At 33.2% G+C, this 20,870-nt stretch overlaps 1 protein-coding gene across 9 annotated transcripts in view; it reads left to right on the forward strand.

Annotated features, from left to right (window-relative positions):
- ZNF280D (zinc finger protein 280D) overlaps positions 1-19,517 on the forward strand; it is a 327,588-nt gene extending 308,071 nt beyond the window's left edge. For 7 of the 9 annotated variants that reach the window (XM_045449634.1, XM_045449637.1, XM_045449639.1 and 4 more), the window contains 4 exons: positions 10,074-10,129; positions 12,767-14,816; positions 17,409-17,523; positions 18,666-19,517. In XM_045449634.1, the coding sequence (XP_045305590.1) occupies positions 10,074-10,129; positions 12,767-13,391 (681 nt within the window). In that variant the 3' untranslated portion in view covers positions 13,392-14,816; positions 17,409-17,523; positions 18,666-19,517. Of the gene's footprint in view, positions 1-4,932; positions 5,007-10,073; positions 10,130-12,766; positions 14,817-17,408; positions 17,524-18,665 lie in introns of those variants that run through there. The other 2 variants (XM_045449640.1, XM_045449643.1) reach the window with 2 other exon arrangements.
- The last annotated feature ends 1,353 nt before the right edge of the window (positions 19,518-20,870 follow it).

The following is a 20,870-nucleotide window of genomic DNA, read 5'->3' on the forward strand; positions in this document are numbered from 1 at the left end:
CATTCAAAAACAATCACATATATGGGTAAAATTAGAAAGTGATTGTACATGCCCAGAGAAAGGCTCAGCATAGACCTAAGAAGACCTTAAGTTTACATCTCATGTTGATCCTGGAACAGAGACAGCCTACAACAATCAAAAGAAACAAAAACAATAGCAAAAACATCAGAGACTGGGAAGGGGGAGAATCTGATTTCCAAAGTTACTACATTATTAGTTTCAAATGTCCATTGTACAATAAAAAAAAAAAAAATTACAAGGCATACATAGAAACAGGCAAGTATGGCCCATTCCAGAGGGCCCATTCAGAGGAAAAAAGTCAATAGAAACTGGTCCTGAAAAAGACGTAATGGCAGATATCCTAGACAAAGACTTTGAAACAACTATTTTAAAGATGCCCAAAGAACAGAAGGAATGTGGGGAAAGTCAAGGAAACAGTATGTTAACAAAATGTTAGAGTGAAAACCTGAAAAGGTAAAAATACATTCTGGGGCTGAAAAGTTCATTAACTGAAAGTGAAAAGTTCACTAGAGGGATTCAAAAGCAGATCTGAGCAGACAGAAGAAAGAATCAGAAAACTTGGAAGACAGGACATGGAAAGTATTGAGTTTGAGGAACAGAAAGGAAATATATTGAGGAAAAGTGAACAGAGCCTGAGGCAGCTGGTGCCCACCATTATGCAGACAAATATACATATCATGGGAGTTCCAGAGAACATTTGACAGAAACAAAGAGAGAATATTTGAAGGAATAATGTTAAAAAAAACTTCCCAAATTTGATGAAACACATGAATGTAAACATCAGGAAGCACAGTGAATTCCAAGTAAGATGAACTCAAAGAGACCCACACTGAGGACACATTATAATCAAACTCTCAAAGGACAAAGAATCTTGAAAGCAAGAGAAAAGCAAATCATCACATCTAGGGGACCCACAAAGATTATCAAAAGATTTCTCATCAGAAACTTTGGAGGCCAAAAGGCTGTGGACCAATGTATTCATAGTGCTAAAAGAAAAAAATTCAGTCGATAATTTTATATCCATTAAAACTATCCTTCAAAAGTGAGGTATTCTGACATAAAACCTAAGAGAGTTTGTGGCAACTACATCTGTCCTGCAAGAAATGCTCAAGGAGTCGTTGTAAGGTGAGATTAAAGGACACTACGTGGTAACTCAAGGATGTGCAGAGAAATAAATATCTAAATAAAGGTAAGTACATGCGGAATTATAAAAACTAATAGTATTGTAACAATACTTTGTAATTGTTTTTTGTTTTCTATGTGAATTAAGAGATAAATTCATTAAAAGAAAAAAAATATTAGTGTATATGCTAGTATTACTGTAACTTTGGTTTCTAACTCCAAATTTGTTTTCTATGTGATTTAAACACATTTAAAATAATTATTAGTTTATGTCTGGGTACACAGTTTATAAAGATGTGATTTTGTTACAACAGCCAAAAAGCATGAGACAAGGGGGGCAGAGAGGGAAATGGAGCTGTAAAGGAGCACAGAGTTTTTGTATGCTATTGAAGTTAAGCTGGTATAAAATCAAATTAGAGGGTGACAATCTTAGAATGTTAAATGTAATTCCCATGGTGAGCACACATACACACACACAAATAACTATACACAAAGGAAACGAGAAAGGAATTTATTTATTTATTTTAATTTTTTTTCAATTTTTAAAAAAAAATTTTTTTTATGTTTATTTTTGACAGAGAGAGAGAGAGACAGAGAGTGAGCAGGGGAGGGGCAGAGAGAGCGGGAGACACAGAATCTGAAACCAGCTCCAGGCTCTGAGCTGTCAGCACAGAGCCCAATGTGGGGCTCGAACTCACAGACCGCGAGATCATGACCTGAGCCAAAGTCGGACGCTCAACCGACTGAGCCACCCAGGCGCCCCTCAATTTTTATTTTTCAGAGACAGAGCAGAGCATGAGTATGGAAGGGGCAGAGAGAGAGGGAGACACAGAATTCAAAGCAGGCTCTAGGCTCTGAGCTGTCAGTACAGAGCCCGATGTGAGGCTCGAACCCATGAACTGTGAGATCATGACCTGGGCCGAAGTTGGATGCCCAACCGACTGAGCCACCCAGGTGCCCCGAGAAAGGAATTTAAACATTTCAGCACAATCAGCTAAACACAAAGTCAGTAGTGGAGGAAATGAGTGCCAAAGCAGTTATAAGGCATACAGAAAGCAAGTAACACAATGACAGTTATACCTCCCTCCTTATCAGTAATTAATTTAAATGTAAATTGATTAAACTGTAGTCATAAGACAAATGTTGGCAGAATGGATAATAACACATGACCCAAGAGCATGCAGTCTACAGGAGACTCATATGAGATCTAAAGACAAGTTAAATGAAAGGATAAAAAGGGTATTACATGCAAATAATAACCAAAAGAGAGCATGGGTATCTTTACTAATACCAGACAAAATAGACTAGATGAAAAAAGTTTACAAGAAATAAAGAAGGACATTATGTATTAATAAAAGGCTCAATACAACAAGAAGATACAACAATTATAAATATTTATGTACCTAATGACAATTCACCAAAATATATGTAGCAAAACTAACAGAATTGAAGGGAAGAATTGACTGTTCTACAATAATAGTTAGAGTCTTCAATACCCCACTTAAAATAATGGATAGAACAATAAGACGTAAGTAAGGAACTAGAGAACTTAAAAAGCTAACTAGATTTAGCGGACATTTAGAGCTAGATTTAGTTCTGCCCAGAAATAGCAATTAGTCAAGAAAAAGAAAAGGCAACCAAATTGGAGAAAAGGAAGTAAAATTATCCTGTTTATGTAGAAACCCTGAAGAGTCCACCAAAAAACAAATAACAAAACAAAAACCCTGTTCGAACTAATAAATGGGGGTGTCTTGGTGGCTCAGGCTGAAGGGTAACTTTAGCTCAGGTCATGATCTCATGGCTTGTGATTTCGAGCTCTGCATCGGGCTCAGTGCTGACAGCTCAGAGCCAGGAGCCTGCTTTGGATTCTGTCTCTCCCTCTCTGTGCCTCTCCTGCTTGTGCTGTGTCTCTCTCTCTCAAAAATAAATAAACATTAAAAAAACTAAAAGAAACTAAGCCAAGTAGGAGGATACAAAGTCAACAGACAAAAATCGGTTGCATTTCTATACATTAAAAGTCTGAAAAGGAAATTACCAAAATAATTCTACTTTACAATAGCATCAAAAAGGATGAAATAGTTAGGAATTAACCAAAAGGATGAAAGATTTGTAATATAAGACTAAAAATCCTTACTGAAAGATATTAAAGAAAACATAAATAAATGGAAACAACCCATGTTCACAGATTGGAAGACTTAATATTGTTAAAATGTCCATACCACCCAAAGCAATGTACCAATTTATTGCAATCCCTACAAAAGTCCCAAAGACAGTTTTTAACTTTTTCCCATCCTAAAATTTATATGGGACCTCAAATAGCTAAAACAATTTTGAAAAAGAAGAGCAAAACTGGAGGACTTACATGGATTTCAGAACTTACAGCAAAGCTACAGAAATCAGAACAGTGTGGCATTGGCATAAAGACAGACACATAGACCAGTGGACTAGAATAAAAAGCCTAGAAATAGGCCTCATATATGTAGTCAAATAATTTTTTACAAGGTAGCCATGATCAGTGGGGAAAGGACAGTCTTTTCAATAAATGGTGCTGGTAAAACTGGATATTCACATGCAAAAGAATGAGGTTGGACCCCTACCTAACACCATATACAAGCATTAACTCAAATTGGATCAAGAACCTTAATGTAAGACTGAAAACAATAACATTCTTGGAAGAAAATAGGATAGAAGTTTTATGACGTTGTATTTGGCAATAATTTCTTAGTTATCACACCAAACCACACAGTCAAGAAAAAAATACACAAATTGGTCTTCCTAAAAATTTAAAAATTTTGTACATCAGTACAGTATCCACAGAATAAAAAGGCAATCCACAAAAGACAGGAAATATTTGCCAATCATATGTCTGATCCAGAATATTCAGAGAACTCCTAAAACTTAATGACAAAAAACAACCCAATTAAAAAAATGGGTAAGACTAGAACAGACTTTTCCACAAAGAAGATAGATATATAAATAGAAAAGATATGCAACACTAATTATTAGAGAAACACGAATCAAAGCTATGATGAAATATCAGCTTATACCTGTTAGGATGACTATTATTAAAAACAACACAACAACAAAAACAAGTGTTGATGACAATGTAGAGAAAATGGAACCCTTGTGTGCTGTTGATGGGATTGTAAAATGATACAGCCAGTATGGCAATTTCTCAAAAGAAAAAATATGTATGATCTAGCAGTTCCACTTCTGAGTATACTCAAAAGAATTGAAAGCAGAGACTAATTCAATTAGTCTGTATACCAATTTTCGTATAACATTATTCTCAGTAGCTAAAATACGGAAGTAAACCAAGTATCCGTCTATAGATGAATGGGTAGGCAAAATGTGATATATACATACAGCAGAATATTATTCAGCTCTGAAATGGAAACAAATTTTTCAATATGCTACAACACGGATGAGCCTTGAATGCATTATGCTAAATGAACTAAATCAGTCACAAAAAGATAAATACAATATGATTCCCCTTTGTAAAGTACTTACAATAGTCAAAATTATAAAGATGGAGAGTGTAGTGGTGGTTAGGGGCTGCAGGGGAGAGGAGAATGTGGAGTTAATGTTTAGTAGGTATAGAGTTTTAGTTTTGCAAGATAAAGGTATGGGGATGGGTGGTGTTGATGGTTGCACAACAGCATGAATGTATTTAGTATCATTGAACTGTACACTTAAAAGTGTTTATGATGGTAAGTTTTATGTGTATTTTATCACAAAAAAAAAAAAAAAACGTGTATATAGGGGTATGTGTTTTTTCTTTTACTTCAGGTTCCAGTATGGCTTGGCATAGCACTGATCTCAGCATAGTTACATCACAGCTTTTGAGACCATTATGTGTGCTGATCCAGGAAGTACTATGATTTCTTTTCCTTTATTATATCCTTTCCTTTTACTTTTATGGAGTTAAACAATATATATCTTTACTCATTTGTTTTTCTATACACTTAATGCTGTTTTTTAAAAAAATGTGATTTATTTGTCTAATGTTTGGAAGTATTTTTTCCAAATGTTCACACACATCACAAGAAATTGTTGGAGAGTCTGTATATCTCCTTAGATCTCATTCAGTGTAAACTAGTTGCTCTCTGGGTCTGGTTGCATAGTTTGTTGTATCAAGATTTTGCTTTGCCACTTTGTTATGTTGGATGTCCTATTTCCTGAACTCTGAGTTCCTTTTTTTTCCTTTTTGGTTTACTTCCTACTTTGATGAAACATGTTCTATAACACCTTCCTCAGAAGGGGTGCATCTTTTTTCACTCCTTGCATATTTAAAATTTTATTTACGTAAATGGTAGTAGTTTGGCTGAAGTACATAGAAATCATTTTTCCCATGTAATTTTGAAAGTATTGTTTTTGATAAGTCTGATGCCATTCTTGCTCCAGTTTCATTGCATTTTGGTTATTTTGTTCTTTCTGGAAACTTTAATGATTATCTTTAGTGCTTTGAAATTTCATAATATGTTCACCAGTCATCCGTTTTCCATTCATTATGGTAGGCATTTGATAAACCTTTGTAATTTGGATGTATATGTTTGGGAGAGTTTTCTTGTACTATTTATTTGGTAAATTTTCACTTTTCTTTGTTCATTCTCTTTCTCTTTTTCTCTCTCTCAACTCCTATTGATGTGACACTGATTTCCTACTTTAACTCCTCTAATTGTATGGTATTTTCTTTCTTGCCTTCCATCTTTCTTTTTTATACAGTCTTTTTAAAAACATTTACTGTACTTAACACATTATTTTAGTTGTCATGTATTTATTTTTGAAGAGCTCTTTAATATTTTTCTTCAGTTCTCTTCATAACTTTTGTTCTTGTTTAATGGATGTAATAACATCTGATACTTCTTTGGGGATACTAAATATAAATTATATATTTTTTCTTTTGTTCCCAGCAGTGTCTCTGATGTCTCATATCTCCTCTCTTTATTCCTTTTCTATTTGTTTTGGGATTTCTGACATTAAAGGGTATCTTCAATTGTGTGGTGATCCTTGTCTGCCCATACACACTAAGGAGTAGCACTACAAAGTTCTTTGAAAACTTGTTTATGAATAGGGACAGGGCTGCCTCATATGGTCATACAGGTTGTGCACTGAAGAACTCCAGGGGGTAATATTTACATACATCCCTTAGTACTTTCAAAAAGTATTGGATTTGCCATATTAGAAATTAAAAATGGGAGTTGTAAAATGTAACTTAAAAACAAAACTAATTAACCTACTATATATTCACATATAGTAACATATAAATAACACTTTTCTGAAAAATAATTATTTTCTGAAACATGAGATATTTAGTTAGAAGACTTGGTATTGTTTTATACTTTTGCATAACTATTTAATGTCTGGTTAAATAGAATAAAGCTAGATTTTCATGTTTCTGCATTCAGTCTGTTATGACTTATTATTGTGGATGAAATATATGAGGAATGTCCAGCCCTAGCCAGTACTTCAATAATCTTTTAAAATAATTGTGATTTTTTTTTGATACTCATCAAAAGTAGACAAGTAGTATTGCATTGAATATGTAAACTGCTTTGGGTAGTATTGACATTTTAACAATATTTATTCTTCTATCCAGAAGCATGGAATATTTTTCCAAATTTTTGTGTCTTCTTCAATTTCTTTCATAAGCTTTCTGTAGCTTTCAGTGTATATATTTATCTTTGTTACATTTAGGTATTTATCCAAGGGATGCAGGTATGCTGTTTTGAAGGGGGCATATGCACCCCAATGTTTATAGTGGCACTGTCAACAATAGCCAAAATACGGAAAGAGCCCAAATGTCCATCGATGGATGAATGGATAAAGATGTGATATATATATATATATATGTATATATATATACACACACACACACATATGTATATATATATGTATACATACACACACACATACATACATACATACATACATACATACAGTGAGTATTACTCAGCAATCAAAAAGAACGAATTTTTGCCATTTGCAACTACATGGATGGAACTAGAGGGTATTATGCTAAGCAAAATCAGTCAGAGAAAGACAAATATCATATGACTTCACTCATATGAGGACTTTAAGATACAAAACAGATGAACATAAGGGAAGGGAAGCAAAAATAGTATAAAAAAAGGAGGGGGACAAAATATAAGAGACTCTTAAATATGGAGAACAAACAGAGGATTGCTGGAGCGGGGGATGGGCTAAATGGGTAAGGTGCAATAAGAAATCTCCTGAAATCATGGTTGCACTTAATGCTAACTAACTTGGATGTAAATTAAAAAATAAATACATTTTGGGGTTCCTGGGTGGCTCAGTTGGTTGAGCGTCCGACTTCGGCTCAGATCATGATCTCATGGTTTGTGAGTTCGAGCCCCTCATCGGGCTCTGTGCTGACAGCTCAGAGCCTGGAGCCTGCTTCAGATTCTGTGTCTCGCTCTCTCTCTGCCCCTCCCCTGCTCATGCTCTCTCTTTCTCTGTCTCAAAAATAAATAAAACATTTTTTTAATTGAAAATTAATTAATTAATTTTTAAAAAGTAGACAAGTGGAAGTTTTCTTAAAGGTTTTTTGCAGTGCAGGATTTGATTCCATATCACTGAACTATTTTATGCTTTGTTGCATTAAAGTCTATTGGTCTGTCTTACACTTTGATTGAATCATTCATAAATGATTTTATAGCATCATAGATTAGTCATTTGGAAATAATGGTTCACTGTGTTACATAGATCTTGCAAGTGTTGACATGTTTTATGTATAATTCCAAGTAAGCACATTCATTATTAGCCATTAATCTAATCAATGGTGATGCAAGTTTTCCTAAAATTTAATTTTTGTTTTATTATGGCAATAAACACTGTTAGTTGTTTCTTTGATATGACAGGCTTACTTTGTCAATTTTAAGAAAATATCTCCTAAATAACCAAGTTTCAATATTCAGTTTGACAGTCATCCTTTAAAATAAAAATGATATTCTATGAAAACAATATGCCTAAATTCAACTTGCAACTCAGTCTCAGACCCAAGTGTTTTCAGTATACAATAGCAGTGCTTTATGCATTCTTCTCTTTTATCACATAGAATATTCAAAAGACATGAACTCAGAGATTGATATTTAATAAAGTGAGTGTTGCTGCTGGTGTTTGCCAGTGAAGAATTATTTAGTGACTTCTAGTGTAGTTTTGGGTTGATGCCACTGCCTTGATTGATGTTGAGATGCCAGCATATTACTCACTACTGCTTTTGTACCAAGAGTTTTAACTTCACCTGCCTCCTGAAAGTGTCTTGGAGGCCCAAGGTATCTGTGAAACACACTTGGAGAACTGTTGACATGTATTATAATATGAAGGTTAGTTAATTCTTCTAGATTAGTGGTCTATACAATCTGCATAGTCTGTATGGGAATTGTTCAGACTTCCCATAGGAAAATCAGATGCTGATGAACTAATTCTTTGGTGAGGAAGATGCTTTCAAAGTCATTATAGGAAACCTTGTCTGTCTTGAATCTAATAATTTTCTCCAAAGAAGAATCTTCTAGATTCCAGATGTTGGTAGTAGAGTGAAGAGTGATCCCTCCAGCTGCTAGCATTTTGGGAGCTAGTCAGGGAGAACTGTAGGGACCTTTATTCAGTTTATGGAATTTGACTAAATTTTTCTGTTTTCTCCCAGTACCTCATGGCTGCCCTTTGCCATTCCTGGTGTTCACAAGTCTAGATTCTCTTTAGTTCATAAAGTTAACCTTTAGCCTCTGTGGTAGAGGAAAGAGTAGGTATCTGTTATATGAGTTGGGGAAAGAGCATTTAGATTTCTCAGCAGCCCTTGTGCTTCATTTTTATTTTTTATGTACTGGATATTATACCGAATTACTCCAAATACCAGATTGCTTAAGTTCCCTGGACAAATTGATTCTCTTCTCCTTGCACTCATTTACTCAGATATTTAGTTGTAACTTCCTCCATGCTGCAAAGTTAACTTGTACTCTTACAGTCACTTTCCATCTAAAAATTTGTTGAAATCTCATTGACAATTAGTATGGTTTGGTGTTTTTGTGGTCTTTATGAATGAAAATATTTCATATCTTTGCCTCAATTTAGCAGGGTTTTAGGAGAGTAAAAAAAATAAATGTATGTGATTAATACACCCTTATCAATTTTAATAGTCAATCACTATAGTAGTTAAGAACTAGACCTAGATTTGAATCTTTACCATTTATTGTGGTTATTGCCTAGGGTTCTCTATTTAACCTACATAATCATATTTCTTATTATAAAAATGGAATTGAGAATGTCTGACATGAAGATTAAATGAGATAATGAATGCAAAGCTCTTAACATACTACCTCATACATCATATGTGCTCAATAATCAGTAATTGTTATGAACTGTTGGTCTGGTCTCTGGCCTACTGAAATTTTATTGCATTCTTTTCTCCCTGTAAAACATTTCAAGTAAGCAAAATAGTTAATCTATCATCTCATATTATACGAAGGGTTAACATGACTCCAAAATGAAATTATAATTTCAGAAATGTTTTATATAAATGTTTGTATTTAATATATTTGTATAAAATTACTATGGATGCAACTTGTTTTCAAATTCAAGTTGTGTTTCTATTCAAGTGATTGTAACTAGAGTCCACATTTTAAACAGTCTAAGAAAAACGGGTATTGTTATAACTGGGTAATCGCTTCATGACCTTGATTTGGAAACTTGGTATACTGAAATTCTGATAGGTTTTTTTTTTAACAATTTTTTAAAGTCTGCTTTTGAGAATTATTCTAGTACATACTTTAGATTAAGAAATTGTTTTTCTATTTCTTTGGTATGTTAGGTTGAACATTTATGTTCCTTTAATCCAGAAAGTTTAGTATCATTAAAGTAGTTTAATTTAAGCCTAACTATGAATATAAAAGAAACATTCTTAATCGTTTCAGGAAATTACAAGAACTAATATGGCTGAAGGAGAAACAGAAACATCAAATTCTGAAAGGTAAATATAAGGAAAAACTGACTCTCTTGAAATTCAAGTATATAAAAAGCTTGATACTTGAACTGCATTATTTTAGTTAATTGATATTTCAGTTATTTTGTTTAGTTTTTTTTTTAAGCTTATTTATTTATTTTGAGAAAGAGAGTGAGGGAGAGCTCACAAATTGGGGAGGGGCAGAGAGAGAGGGAGAGAGAGGATCCCAAGCAGGCTCCTCACTGCCAGTAGAGAGCCCTCTGTGGAGCTCAAACCCATGAAACCATGAGATTGTGACCTAAGCCGAAACCAAGAGCTGGCGTTTCAATGACTCAGCCACCCAGGTACCCTGTTATTTTAGTTTTAATTAAAATAAAATTTTGAAATTTTAATACAACAAAAATATACTGTATATCCTTAGTTTTAAAATCATTTTTTAAGTTTTGACATCTTTTAAACATCTTTTAAACACCTTACAGTTGTTAAATTTTAAAAAGTACTTATTAGTAAATAAAATGTTAACAGATTTCAATTGCTCCTATCAAATGAAAACAGTTATAAGATACTACAAGTTACAAGACAGATGGGGACAATTTTTGCAAACAGATCATCTTAAAATCTTTTCTTCCTAAAGTATTTTCAAAAGCTATAAAACTTTTGGTGGGAACTCATAAAAGTTTCAAACTTCAGGAATTGGCTTTAAAAAATGTAATTCTCTGATCAACACTAAAGAGCCCAAGACATTTTAGAAGCTTTCTTAACAAAAGAGGATCTAACATTCAAATTAGAACTTAATTCCAGATAAAGATAATTTTATTTTATCTTTCAAGTTAAGTAATTTCCCCATGGCTATGTTTATGCTGTGTATTTTATATACAGCTATACAGCGTAAGGTGTTGGGTGCTAGTTAACCAAATAAGAGTGATTCATCTATTGCCCCTGAGAAGAAAATTATGGAATAAGGCCTTATGAAGATGTTTCTTAGACTTTGCTAGAAAAATTATTTAGCCCTTTCTTCACCTAGAATTTGGGGACAGGGATAGTGGTTAACAAAATTTCAACAAAGGAGTTAGAAAAAACAGACTAGTCACCTCTCTATAATGTTTTCTATAAATTGTAGTTAGTCCAATAAGATATGAATAAAAATAAAAATTATATAAATTTAAATGAGGAAAATAAACTAATTGTTTGCAGATGGCATAATTGACCTATAAGATCCAAGAAAATGAGCTAAGAATGAAATTAATGAGAGTATATATTAAGGTAGTTTGTTATAAAAATCTGAATCTTTCAATATACCAATAATGTGATTATAAAATATAATATTCTTCACAAGAGGAGCAAAAAATGAGAACTGTGCAGGATCTAAATGAAGAAATGCAAACTTACTGTGATAGAAAATAACTAATTAATAACTACTGCATAATAGGCCATTTTCCAAATTAATTTATAGTTTTAATAATGAGTAGTTAGTTAAAAATCCTAATGGGATTTGGTTTGGAAACCAACAATGTTTAAAGGAAGATTCATATGTTCTATTTACTACCGTAATTGTTTATTTAAATTATTGTTCTTTTGTTAGTATTAGGTTGTTTCTGTATTCACTATTTAGACATTGTTTTTATGAGCGTCTTTGTACAAATCTCTTTTCCATTTTTAAACTATTAAACTTAGGAAGAAAAGTAGTAGAATGTAGGTGATTTACTCTATTAAATAATAAAGACAGTTGCTGGGATGAGCACTGGGTGTTATACACTTGTTGGGATGAATCACTGGAATCTACTCCTGAAATCATCTAATATTTTATGATTCACTACATAGTTTGTGTTAACATGCCAGGGTAAGTGTGAACACACACTCATACACACATAAACGTTTATATATACAAACAAACGTATTTATGTATGCATGTTGTATATATTTACATATATTTTTCAGGCATATGTTTATGTTTTTTTAATTCAGCTATTAAATATTAGGGAAATATTTATGAATGCTTACTTAATTTTGCATAGGGAAAGACACCCTAATTAAGAGGATATAGAAATCATTTAAAAAGTAGTTTTTTTCCGGTGCTCCTGGGTAGCTCAGTCGGTTAAGCGTCCAACTTCTGCTCAGGTCATGATCTCATGGCTTGTGGGCTCAAGCCCAACTTGGGGCTCTGTGCTGACAGCTCAGAGCCTAGAGCTGCTTCAGATTCTGTGTCTCCCTCTCTCTCTACCCCTCCCCCACTCATGCTCTTTCTCTGTCTCTGTCTCTCTCTCTCAAAAATAAACATTAAAAAAATAGTTTTTTTCCAAATATGTTCACTTCTTCTTTAAAGTTACAAATTAATAAGAATGCTTAAATTTTAACCTAGATAGGCAAGAGTGTGAACAGTTGAAAGTGATGATTATCAGGACTAAAACCAGTTTTGATAGATTCCCCAGGTCTCCTTTTAAGATGTGACTCTGGAGTTTCTCAGTCTCATGCCTAAGAAACTGGCCACCTCCTAAAGTGTACATGGCAAGGACTGGGGATTTGGGTTATTTTGTTTGTTTGTTTTCTGTTTTAGCAAATGTGCTTTGATCTTTTTTTTTTTTTTAAGAGCATGTCTTTATTTTGATAGTGTTCAAATACAATGTGTTATAAAGGAATAGATAATAAATGGCTTTATTTTTTCAGTGAACAAGATAAAGCTTCTTCAGAGGAAGAAAAAAATGAATGTGTTACAAATTCATTTGAAGGCTCATTAGCAACAAAAAATGAAGAAAGCATAACAGAGTCAAATAAGGAAAATGATACCTGTCTTGAAGATCAGAAAACTGGCTTAAAGAATATCTTCAGCCATGATTCAAATATTGATGCAGATAAAGTAGAAAAGGAAAAACAAATAGAGCACGTTTGTCAGAAAATGGAGTTGAAGATGTGCCAAAGTTCAGGAAACATAATTTCTTGTGATCAGAATGAAGATTCCAACTCCAGTGAAGCTAAGTTTTCTTCAAAGAATGTTAAGGATTTGCGGTTAACATCTGGTGATGTTAGCATTGATCAATTTTTGAGAAAAAGAGATGAACCTGAATCTATTAGTTCTGATGTTAGTGAGCAAGGCAGTATTCATTTAGAACCTTTGACTCCATCAGAGGTACTTGAGTATGAAGCCACAGAGATTCTTCAGAAAGGTAGTGGTGATCCTTCAGCCAAGACTGATGACGTAGTATCTGATCAAACTGGCAGTGTTCCTGGAGAAAATAGCCCTAGCACAACAGAGACAACAGTAGACCTGGCAGATGAAAAAGAAAGAAGTTGAAATTTATTAGTCATTCTGTTTAGTGTACCAACGGTAATAACATTTGGAACAGTGCTATCAGGTGAACTCAGTGGTGCTGTTCTGTAGAGTTCAGAAATAGAAAAATGTGAGGGAGGTCATTCATCTACACTTTACCTGTATGTTCAATCCAGGTTATTAAAGAAATCAATTCACCCATAATAGCATGATTTGTATGGATTTCCAAAAAGCCTTTAAAACTATTATGGATTTTAATGAAAGCTAAGTTTGCAATGGAAAAGTCTCATTTAACAGTTTTTGAAGAGAAGTTGGTGGCCAGTATGAATTGATTTTTAGAATATTAATTATAATGATAAAGCTTTTGAAACTTCCATCAGTCCTAAGCTAAAAGTTCTTAGTACCTATATATTCTTTTCAGGTTACTTAAAGGAAGAGATTTGGAAACCACATACCTTTTGGGAGTAATTGATTTAAAGTAATGGCTGATAGGCATTGTTAATGAAGGCTTCATTTCGAGTATGATGCTGGTAAAGGGGCATGCTTAGAGTGCTAAGTTAATTGATCTAATGAGAATTTGGATGAACGTAAAGTTAATTTTGGATTTAATATAACATTCCAGACTGTCACAAGCATGTAAACAGAATATTTGAATCTGTGTACCTCCCTACAAGTGTGAGCCTGCAAGGCTGTAAGCTTACCTTAATTAAACTTTCAGTGAAAGTGACATTATTAATATGTAAATTTATATTTGTGCTTTTTGTCAGTGTGTAAGCTGTGCAGAAATCCCTTGATGTGCTAGTTGTATAAAATAGAAACCCATTGTTGAAACTCCTGTAGCTATTATGCTTTTAATATTGTTTTAATGATCTTTAGAAATGGACCCATAAAAATGGTCTGGACACCAAACCAAAGTATGGTATAATGTAAATATTGTAAAGCAGTAAACTGAAAACATGTCCTGGCTCATGCCATGTTTAAGTGACTTTTTCTTTAATTGTAAAATAGAAGCTTCAAATGGGACCTAAAGCAGTGATGTAAAAAATTGGTTTGGGACATTTAGTCTAATTTATCCATATCCTATTTTATCCATAAAATGGCTGCTAAATAGATTTTTCAGTTGTTTTTTATCATCTAGAAAATAGTAGATATAGAAATAAATAATATGAATAAAGTAGTTTGCTTTAAAGTACTTAAAATTTTATTTAAAATGCTACATTTTTACTTCTTAAAATGTGCTTTGAATTCTTAAATTTTGTTTCATTGAATGTTAAATGTTTTAAATGGCTATTAAAATTCTGCTGTATATAGTAGTTTTTGAGTAAATATTTGCAATAAAAATCTGTCCCTGAATAATTTTATTTTTCAGAAACCTGCTTGAGTTGGATTACCTTTGGCGCCTTTAGAAATTGTATACTTGTTCAAGGAAATTTCATGTTGAAGTTAGTGGTAGGATTTCATTCTGTATTCTTTAATTGATGCATGATTTATTTTAAATTAGGACTTAAAGTACAGGGGAAAGTATGTTAATATTTACAGAGAATATATCTGCTTTAAAAATTCTTTTATTGCAAGAGAAATATAATTTACTATTCTAGTTTTCTATCTGCCCAGCAAAGTAAAAAGAGTAAACAGGCAAAATATATTATTGATTTACTTTCTTGAAAAGTTTTTTTTTTTTGAGGGGGTCACATATTTTCATCTTTCCTGCTACCAAGAAAAGATAGGGAGAGAGGGACTTTTTAGCTGTTACCCTTCACCTTGTTGAAACATAAAACTATAGCAGACAAGATTTTTGGAGTAATTTAAACCTTAGAAGTGAAGGAGTAGAAGAAAGTCTATGTAAAGACTATTTTCTGAATCTTATTCAATTAATCGGCTGGCTGATCACCTAATGTACAAAACCCTAGATCACTGTGCCAAAATAAGTCTCTAATGACACTGTTATCCCTTTGAGCTTTGGGTAGTTCCTTCTTCTGTGGCTATATACCTTTAGAGTAGTTGTGTTCAACATAGCTAATCAGTGAACTGTTTATGCCTATCCATTAGGAGAAGAGGAAACTGTACCAAACTCTAAGGAAAGTCTGGCAATGAAAACAAAAGTGTAGTTGAAATAAGCATTGTATTTGGTAACATAATTGGTTTATGTTCTCATACCATCTCCTTATTTCCATTGAGGAACAAACAGTTCAGGTGCACAGACCAAGCCTTTGAGTAGCAGTGCTTTAGAACAGCGGACAGCAAACTTCTGTGTAGGGCCAGATAGTAAATAATTGTGGACCATACGGTCACAATTATTCTCAACTCTTCCTTGTAGCTTGAAAGCAGCTGTAGATGTAATGTAAATAATAGCCTGTTTGTGTTCCAATAAAACTTTATTTACAAAACAAGAATGTTTGGCCCATGGATTGTGGTTTGCCTTTGCCTGCTTTAGAGTGCTTAGACTGACTTAATCTGACAGTGAAAGCCAGTGATGCACTCTAGTGACTGTTTGCCTAGGAACTACCTACCAAGGTGCCTTAGTGTATAATAGTTCCCTGTTACCTGACAATAAATTTAGGATTGATTTTAAGTGCAGTTCAGTGACACTAAGAAGCATTATATTCGTTTTGTGGATATACTTTTAATTTACATTGAAAATCTGAATGCCATATTTATTTGTCTTCTTTCTTCCCCTTTGTGTCTCTCCAATAGGGAGGAAATTGGAATTTTTTTCATCCATGAATTTTTTTAAGAACTATTCTAAACATTTTAAAAAGGAACTGATAATATACAAGTCACTTTGTTTTAGCTGTAAGTAAAAAGATGAGGAAACCAAATATCTAGGCAATTATTGGCCTAAGGTTAAAAAGCTAAGATTTGAATGAAATTTGATCTGATTCTGAAACAGAATCTGAAGCAGGCTTCAAGCTCTGAGGTGTCAGCGCAGAGCCTGACGCAGGGCTCGAACTCCCGAAACATGAGATCATGACCTGAGCCAAAGTTGGATGCTTAACCAACTGAGCCACTAAAGATATACTTTATATAATAATTATGTAAATTTAACATCATTAAATTTTTGTAGGCTTCTGTAATGTCATTTTTTACTTCATGGTTGACATGATCATTTTTGTCCCATCAACATCATTACTCCAAAACCACTCACTTGTACTGACTTCAATGAAATAGTACTTTTGTATGTATGTAGACACTACAGAAGAAGTGCAAATATTTCATTTTTACTAGATTACCTTAACAATAAGACTTGTTTTTTCAGTTAAGAAATGGAACATTTAACTTACCTATTTCTAAGTATTAAAAGAGAGAAATTTATTTTTAAATTATTTTTTCAAATGAGACACATGTGCAGATCCATGTAGACAAAAAAATAGTATTAGATTTTTAAAAGTTATGGCAATGTTTAATTTTTACCTCAAAAGCTATAAATTAAAAGATACTTGTAAGGAATTAAACACATCTTTAGCAACAAATGTAACTTTGTAGAGGAATGAGATATCCTGAGAAATCACTTTTACAGTTATGTAAATTGCATGTTAAAAATATTATAAAACCAGTTTCATTATTTAAATGAATATACTAAGCATAATTTAGTCTTCTTTGATGACACAGTGTATCACCATGAAGATTATTGAGCTAAGCTGTAAATGAAGCCATAGCTATAGATGTTAATGGCCTGAATACCTGCTGATCACAGAAGTTACCTTGGATTTTGGTTTCTAGAAAATATCCCAGATACATCTGGGGTCATTTGGCTTTTCCAAAAACAGAACAGAAAAATTGACTGTATCACTCACCCAATCCAACCTCTTTTTAAAAATGACTAAAACCCTTTAAATCTTAGTGGGGAATTTGGGAGAATTTAAACTATAATTTTAAATTTTTTAAATATTTCAAGTCTTCATCCACTGCCTTAAAAACATGACTTTAATTGTTCTGTATCAGGGGCTAGCAGACAGTGACCCACAGTTGGCCACCTGTTTTTATAAACAAAATTGTATTAGAAAATACCCATATCATTTGTTTATATATTGTCTGTTGTAGTTTTTGCACTGCAATAGCACAACTGTACCGGACAGAGACCATTTGGCTCACAGGCCCAAAGCTTAAATCTGGCACTTTAAGAAAACGTTTGCTAGCACCTGCTCTATATTTTTATGTAAGTATATCATAATTTTATAATTATTTTATTGTCACTATTATAAACACTACAGGGAAGCTCTCACTTCATAAATTTTGGTCTTTATTTGTTATTACCTGTAGGAAGTCTAAGTGCAATATTAGATTGAAGAATATTTAGTTTTTAAGTAGCCAAATACCAATACTTAACTTTAATTATCTTCCCATGATGCTTGTGGAAAGCTTCTTGTTCCAGTATGAACTCCTAGAGTTAAGAGTTTACTTATCTAGATTTTATTTTGACTCTTCAAACAAATTTAGCTTTTTTAACCTATTGTGACTTTAATTTATACTATTCACCAAATATTTCCAGTGTGTGGTAATATGACTGTTACCTAGCCAGTGAGTTGTGAGTGAAAAGTTATTTCAATTTGGATCATTTAAGTGTTGATACGAGACTCTTTAGAACTTTCTTTTCTCTCTGACATGGTGATGATGATTGCTGCATCAGGCTGGGTTCCTGAGGGACTGTAAACCTAGCCTCCCTGTTTAGATGGACATATAGCATGAGGGAGAAATAACCATTTTTGTTTTAAGTTAATACAGTTAGGGAATACCTCATTTGATACAGGATTAGTCCTGAAAGTGGAGTGCTGCCATAAAAAGAAGCAAAATTGAACTAAATTAAACTATATTGCATTGGCTTAGGTGACAGGTGGTAAAGCTACATGAGATGATCCACATTTGCTGTGGTGAAACGTTTGGTAAACTTGCCTGCAATACTTGGAAGAAAAATAATATAGTGAAGTTTTATCTCTATTGGAAGAGTTTGGATAACAATTTTGTTTATTAGTTGCATTTGACAGTTGCATTTTAAGAAAGACATGAACCCAGATGAGAAATGGTAAGATGTCCATTGGAAACAAAATAAGAAAAGTCCAGAAATTCAGGCACTTGAAAAGCTGGGAAAGACAGAACTTCTCATCCCCAATCAGTTGAACAAGAAAGCCTTTAAGTAACAAAGCTAAATTAATTCAAGAATATGGCCATCATACTAATTGTTTTAAATGTCTAATTTGGTTAAGGAGATCCCGCCTCCATAGTGTTTCTATGTAGGAATTCTTTCACAGCATTTCTTGGGAAATTTATGTATTTTTCTGAATCTCATGACCCATCATTCAGGAAATTAGTGAAACAGGAAGAAGAATTGCAACTAAGCAAGAATTAAAGCTTAGTAATGAATTTAGAGCCATTATTGGACTGAAGGAATCCACTGAAGTCAAGCACAAAAGCAAGAATGGGGAATGCTGATATAGAGTCCAAGAATAAGTTCAACATTTCCAGGAATCAGAACAGGAGGACATGGAAGAGAAGTTGTCACAACCTGATCATTCAGTCTTACTTGTAGCTATTGCCATGTTATGAATGTATGTCTGTGTTCCTGTCTGCTACTAACGGTGAGTCATTCTTATAAGTAAAATAAATATGAATAGGATTATATATAGAGAGTATACTTTATGCAAATCCCATCACTGGTGTTCTAAGAAATAACACATGGAAGCAAATTAATTCCTTACATTGTCAGTTTTGACCTGTGATTCTGTGTCCTGTCCCTTCATGGGACATCCAAATGTAACATTCAAATACTACCAAATAAACTTGTCAGCATTTCTAAGTTTGTATGATTATTTGCCAAAGGCTGCTGTTCTTTGCAAATACTTTAACTAGAAATGCAAAGAAAAGAAATAAATGTTTTGGCACATAATGAAATGAAGTTAGAAACTGATCTAAACTCTAAATTAGAAAAAGCAGTATCAATTTCAACAGCAAGACCAAAATCAGGGAAAGCCGACAAAATATTTTCATCATTAAAAAGGAAAAGAACTTTTATAAATCAACATGTAACCAAATGCCAGCTTATAGATGTTTTTGGACAATTCTTAGCAATTCAACTAATAGAAATGTGAATATGAAAGATAAATTTCTATGTCTGAAATGTTTGTAACAAAATAAAGATAAAAACTATCAGGTCAATTAATGCATTGTGTGCTTTTAAGTTTCATTTTAAGATAAACTTATAACAAGTATTTGTAGTACTTACAGTTTAAAATGATTTTAATTTGGCGTCTATGCTAATATTTCCTTCATTTAATGTTTTCTGTTGTCAAATGTCTATGTCAGGCAAAGAGAGTGATATTGAAATATATAATATTGTCACAGTACATTGGTTCGTATTAAGAAATCACATATTTATGTCTTTTTAACAGAAAATATCAAACATTTAGCAGAAAAATGATGCAGTATTTATTATGGTGATAACTATTTTAAAATATATTAATTATAGTGTTATGAAAAATACAGAATGATGATTGCATATAATTTGGGGATTCCTGAGAATTCCCAGAAATGTTATTCTTTATTCCTATTTCCTAAATATTAATGTCTGTCAGGAATTGGAAATACTAATGCCCAGTAAATCTGTTCAGGTAGACAAAATGGCTTAGGAAATGGGTGCTGAAGTGTCAGTCTTCTACCAATGCCTGATGGGCTCAAGGTACTCCAGTTAAGTGGGGACCATTTCTTTAAAATTGTGGGTGTGACTATTGGCTCATTGCTAACTGGAATCATATAAAAAGCAAAAATTTGGAGAGAGGTATACTGTCAAAGAAACCATGAATTTGGACTAAAAGTTTATAAATGTTCAAGTCTTAAAATGAACCCTTGGGTCCCCAACTTTTTTTTTTCTTTCCAAGTTTTTATTTAAATTCCAGGTAGTTAAAATACAGTGTAATATTAGTTTCAGGTGTAGAATCTAGTGACTCAGCACTTCCATACAGCACCTGGTGCTCATCACAACAAGTGCCAACCCTAATCCCATCACCTGTTTACCCTGTCTCCCCACCCACCTCCCCTCTGGTAACCATCAGTGTGTTTGTTTTCTGTAATTAAGAGTCTGTTTCTTGGTTTGTCTCTTTCTTCTTTCCCCCTATGTTCATTTGTTTTGTTTCTTAAATTCCACATACGAGTGAAATCATATGGTATTTGTCCTTCCCTGGCTGACTTAATTACACTTAGCATAATACTCTCTGGCTCCATCCATGTCATTGCAAATAGCAAGATTTCATTCTTTTTTATGCCTCAGTAATATTCCATTGTATATATACACCACATCTTTGTCCATTCATCAGTCGATGGACATTTGGGCTCTTTCCATAATTTGGCTATTGTTGATAATGCTGCTATGAAGATTGGAGTGAATATATTCCTTCAAATTAGTATTTTTGTATCCTTCGGGCTCCCACCTTTCTATATGATGTAGCAGATGGAACCTATTACCCAATATCCACCTCAGATGTGGTCAGAAGGATAAAGAAAAAAGGAAGGGCC

The sequence above is a fragment of the Leopardus geoffroyi genome, chromosome B3, assembly GCF_018350155.1.
Source record: "Leopardus geoffroyi isolate Oge1 chromosome B3, O.geoffroyi_Oge1_pat1.0, whole genome shotgun sequence".
Classification (NCBI taxonomy): domain Eukaryota; kingdom Metazoa; phylum Chordata; class Mammalia; order Carnivora; family Felidae; genus Leopardus; species Leopardus geoffroyi.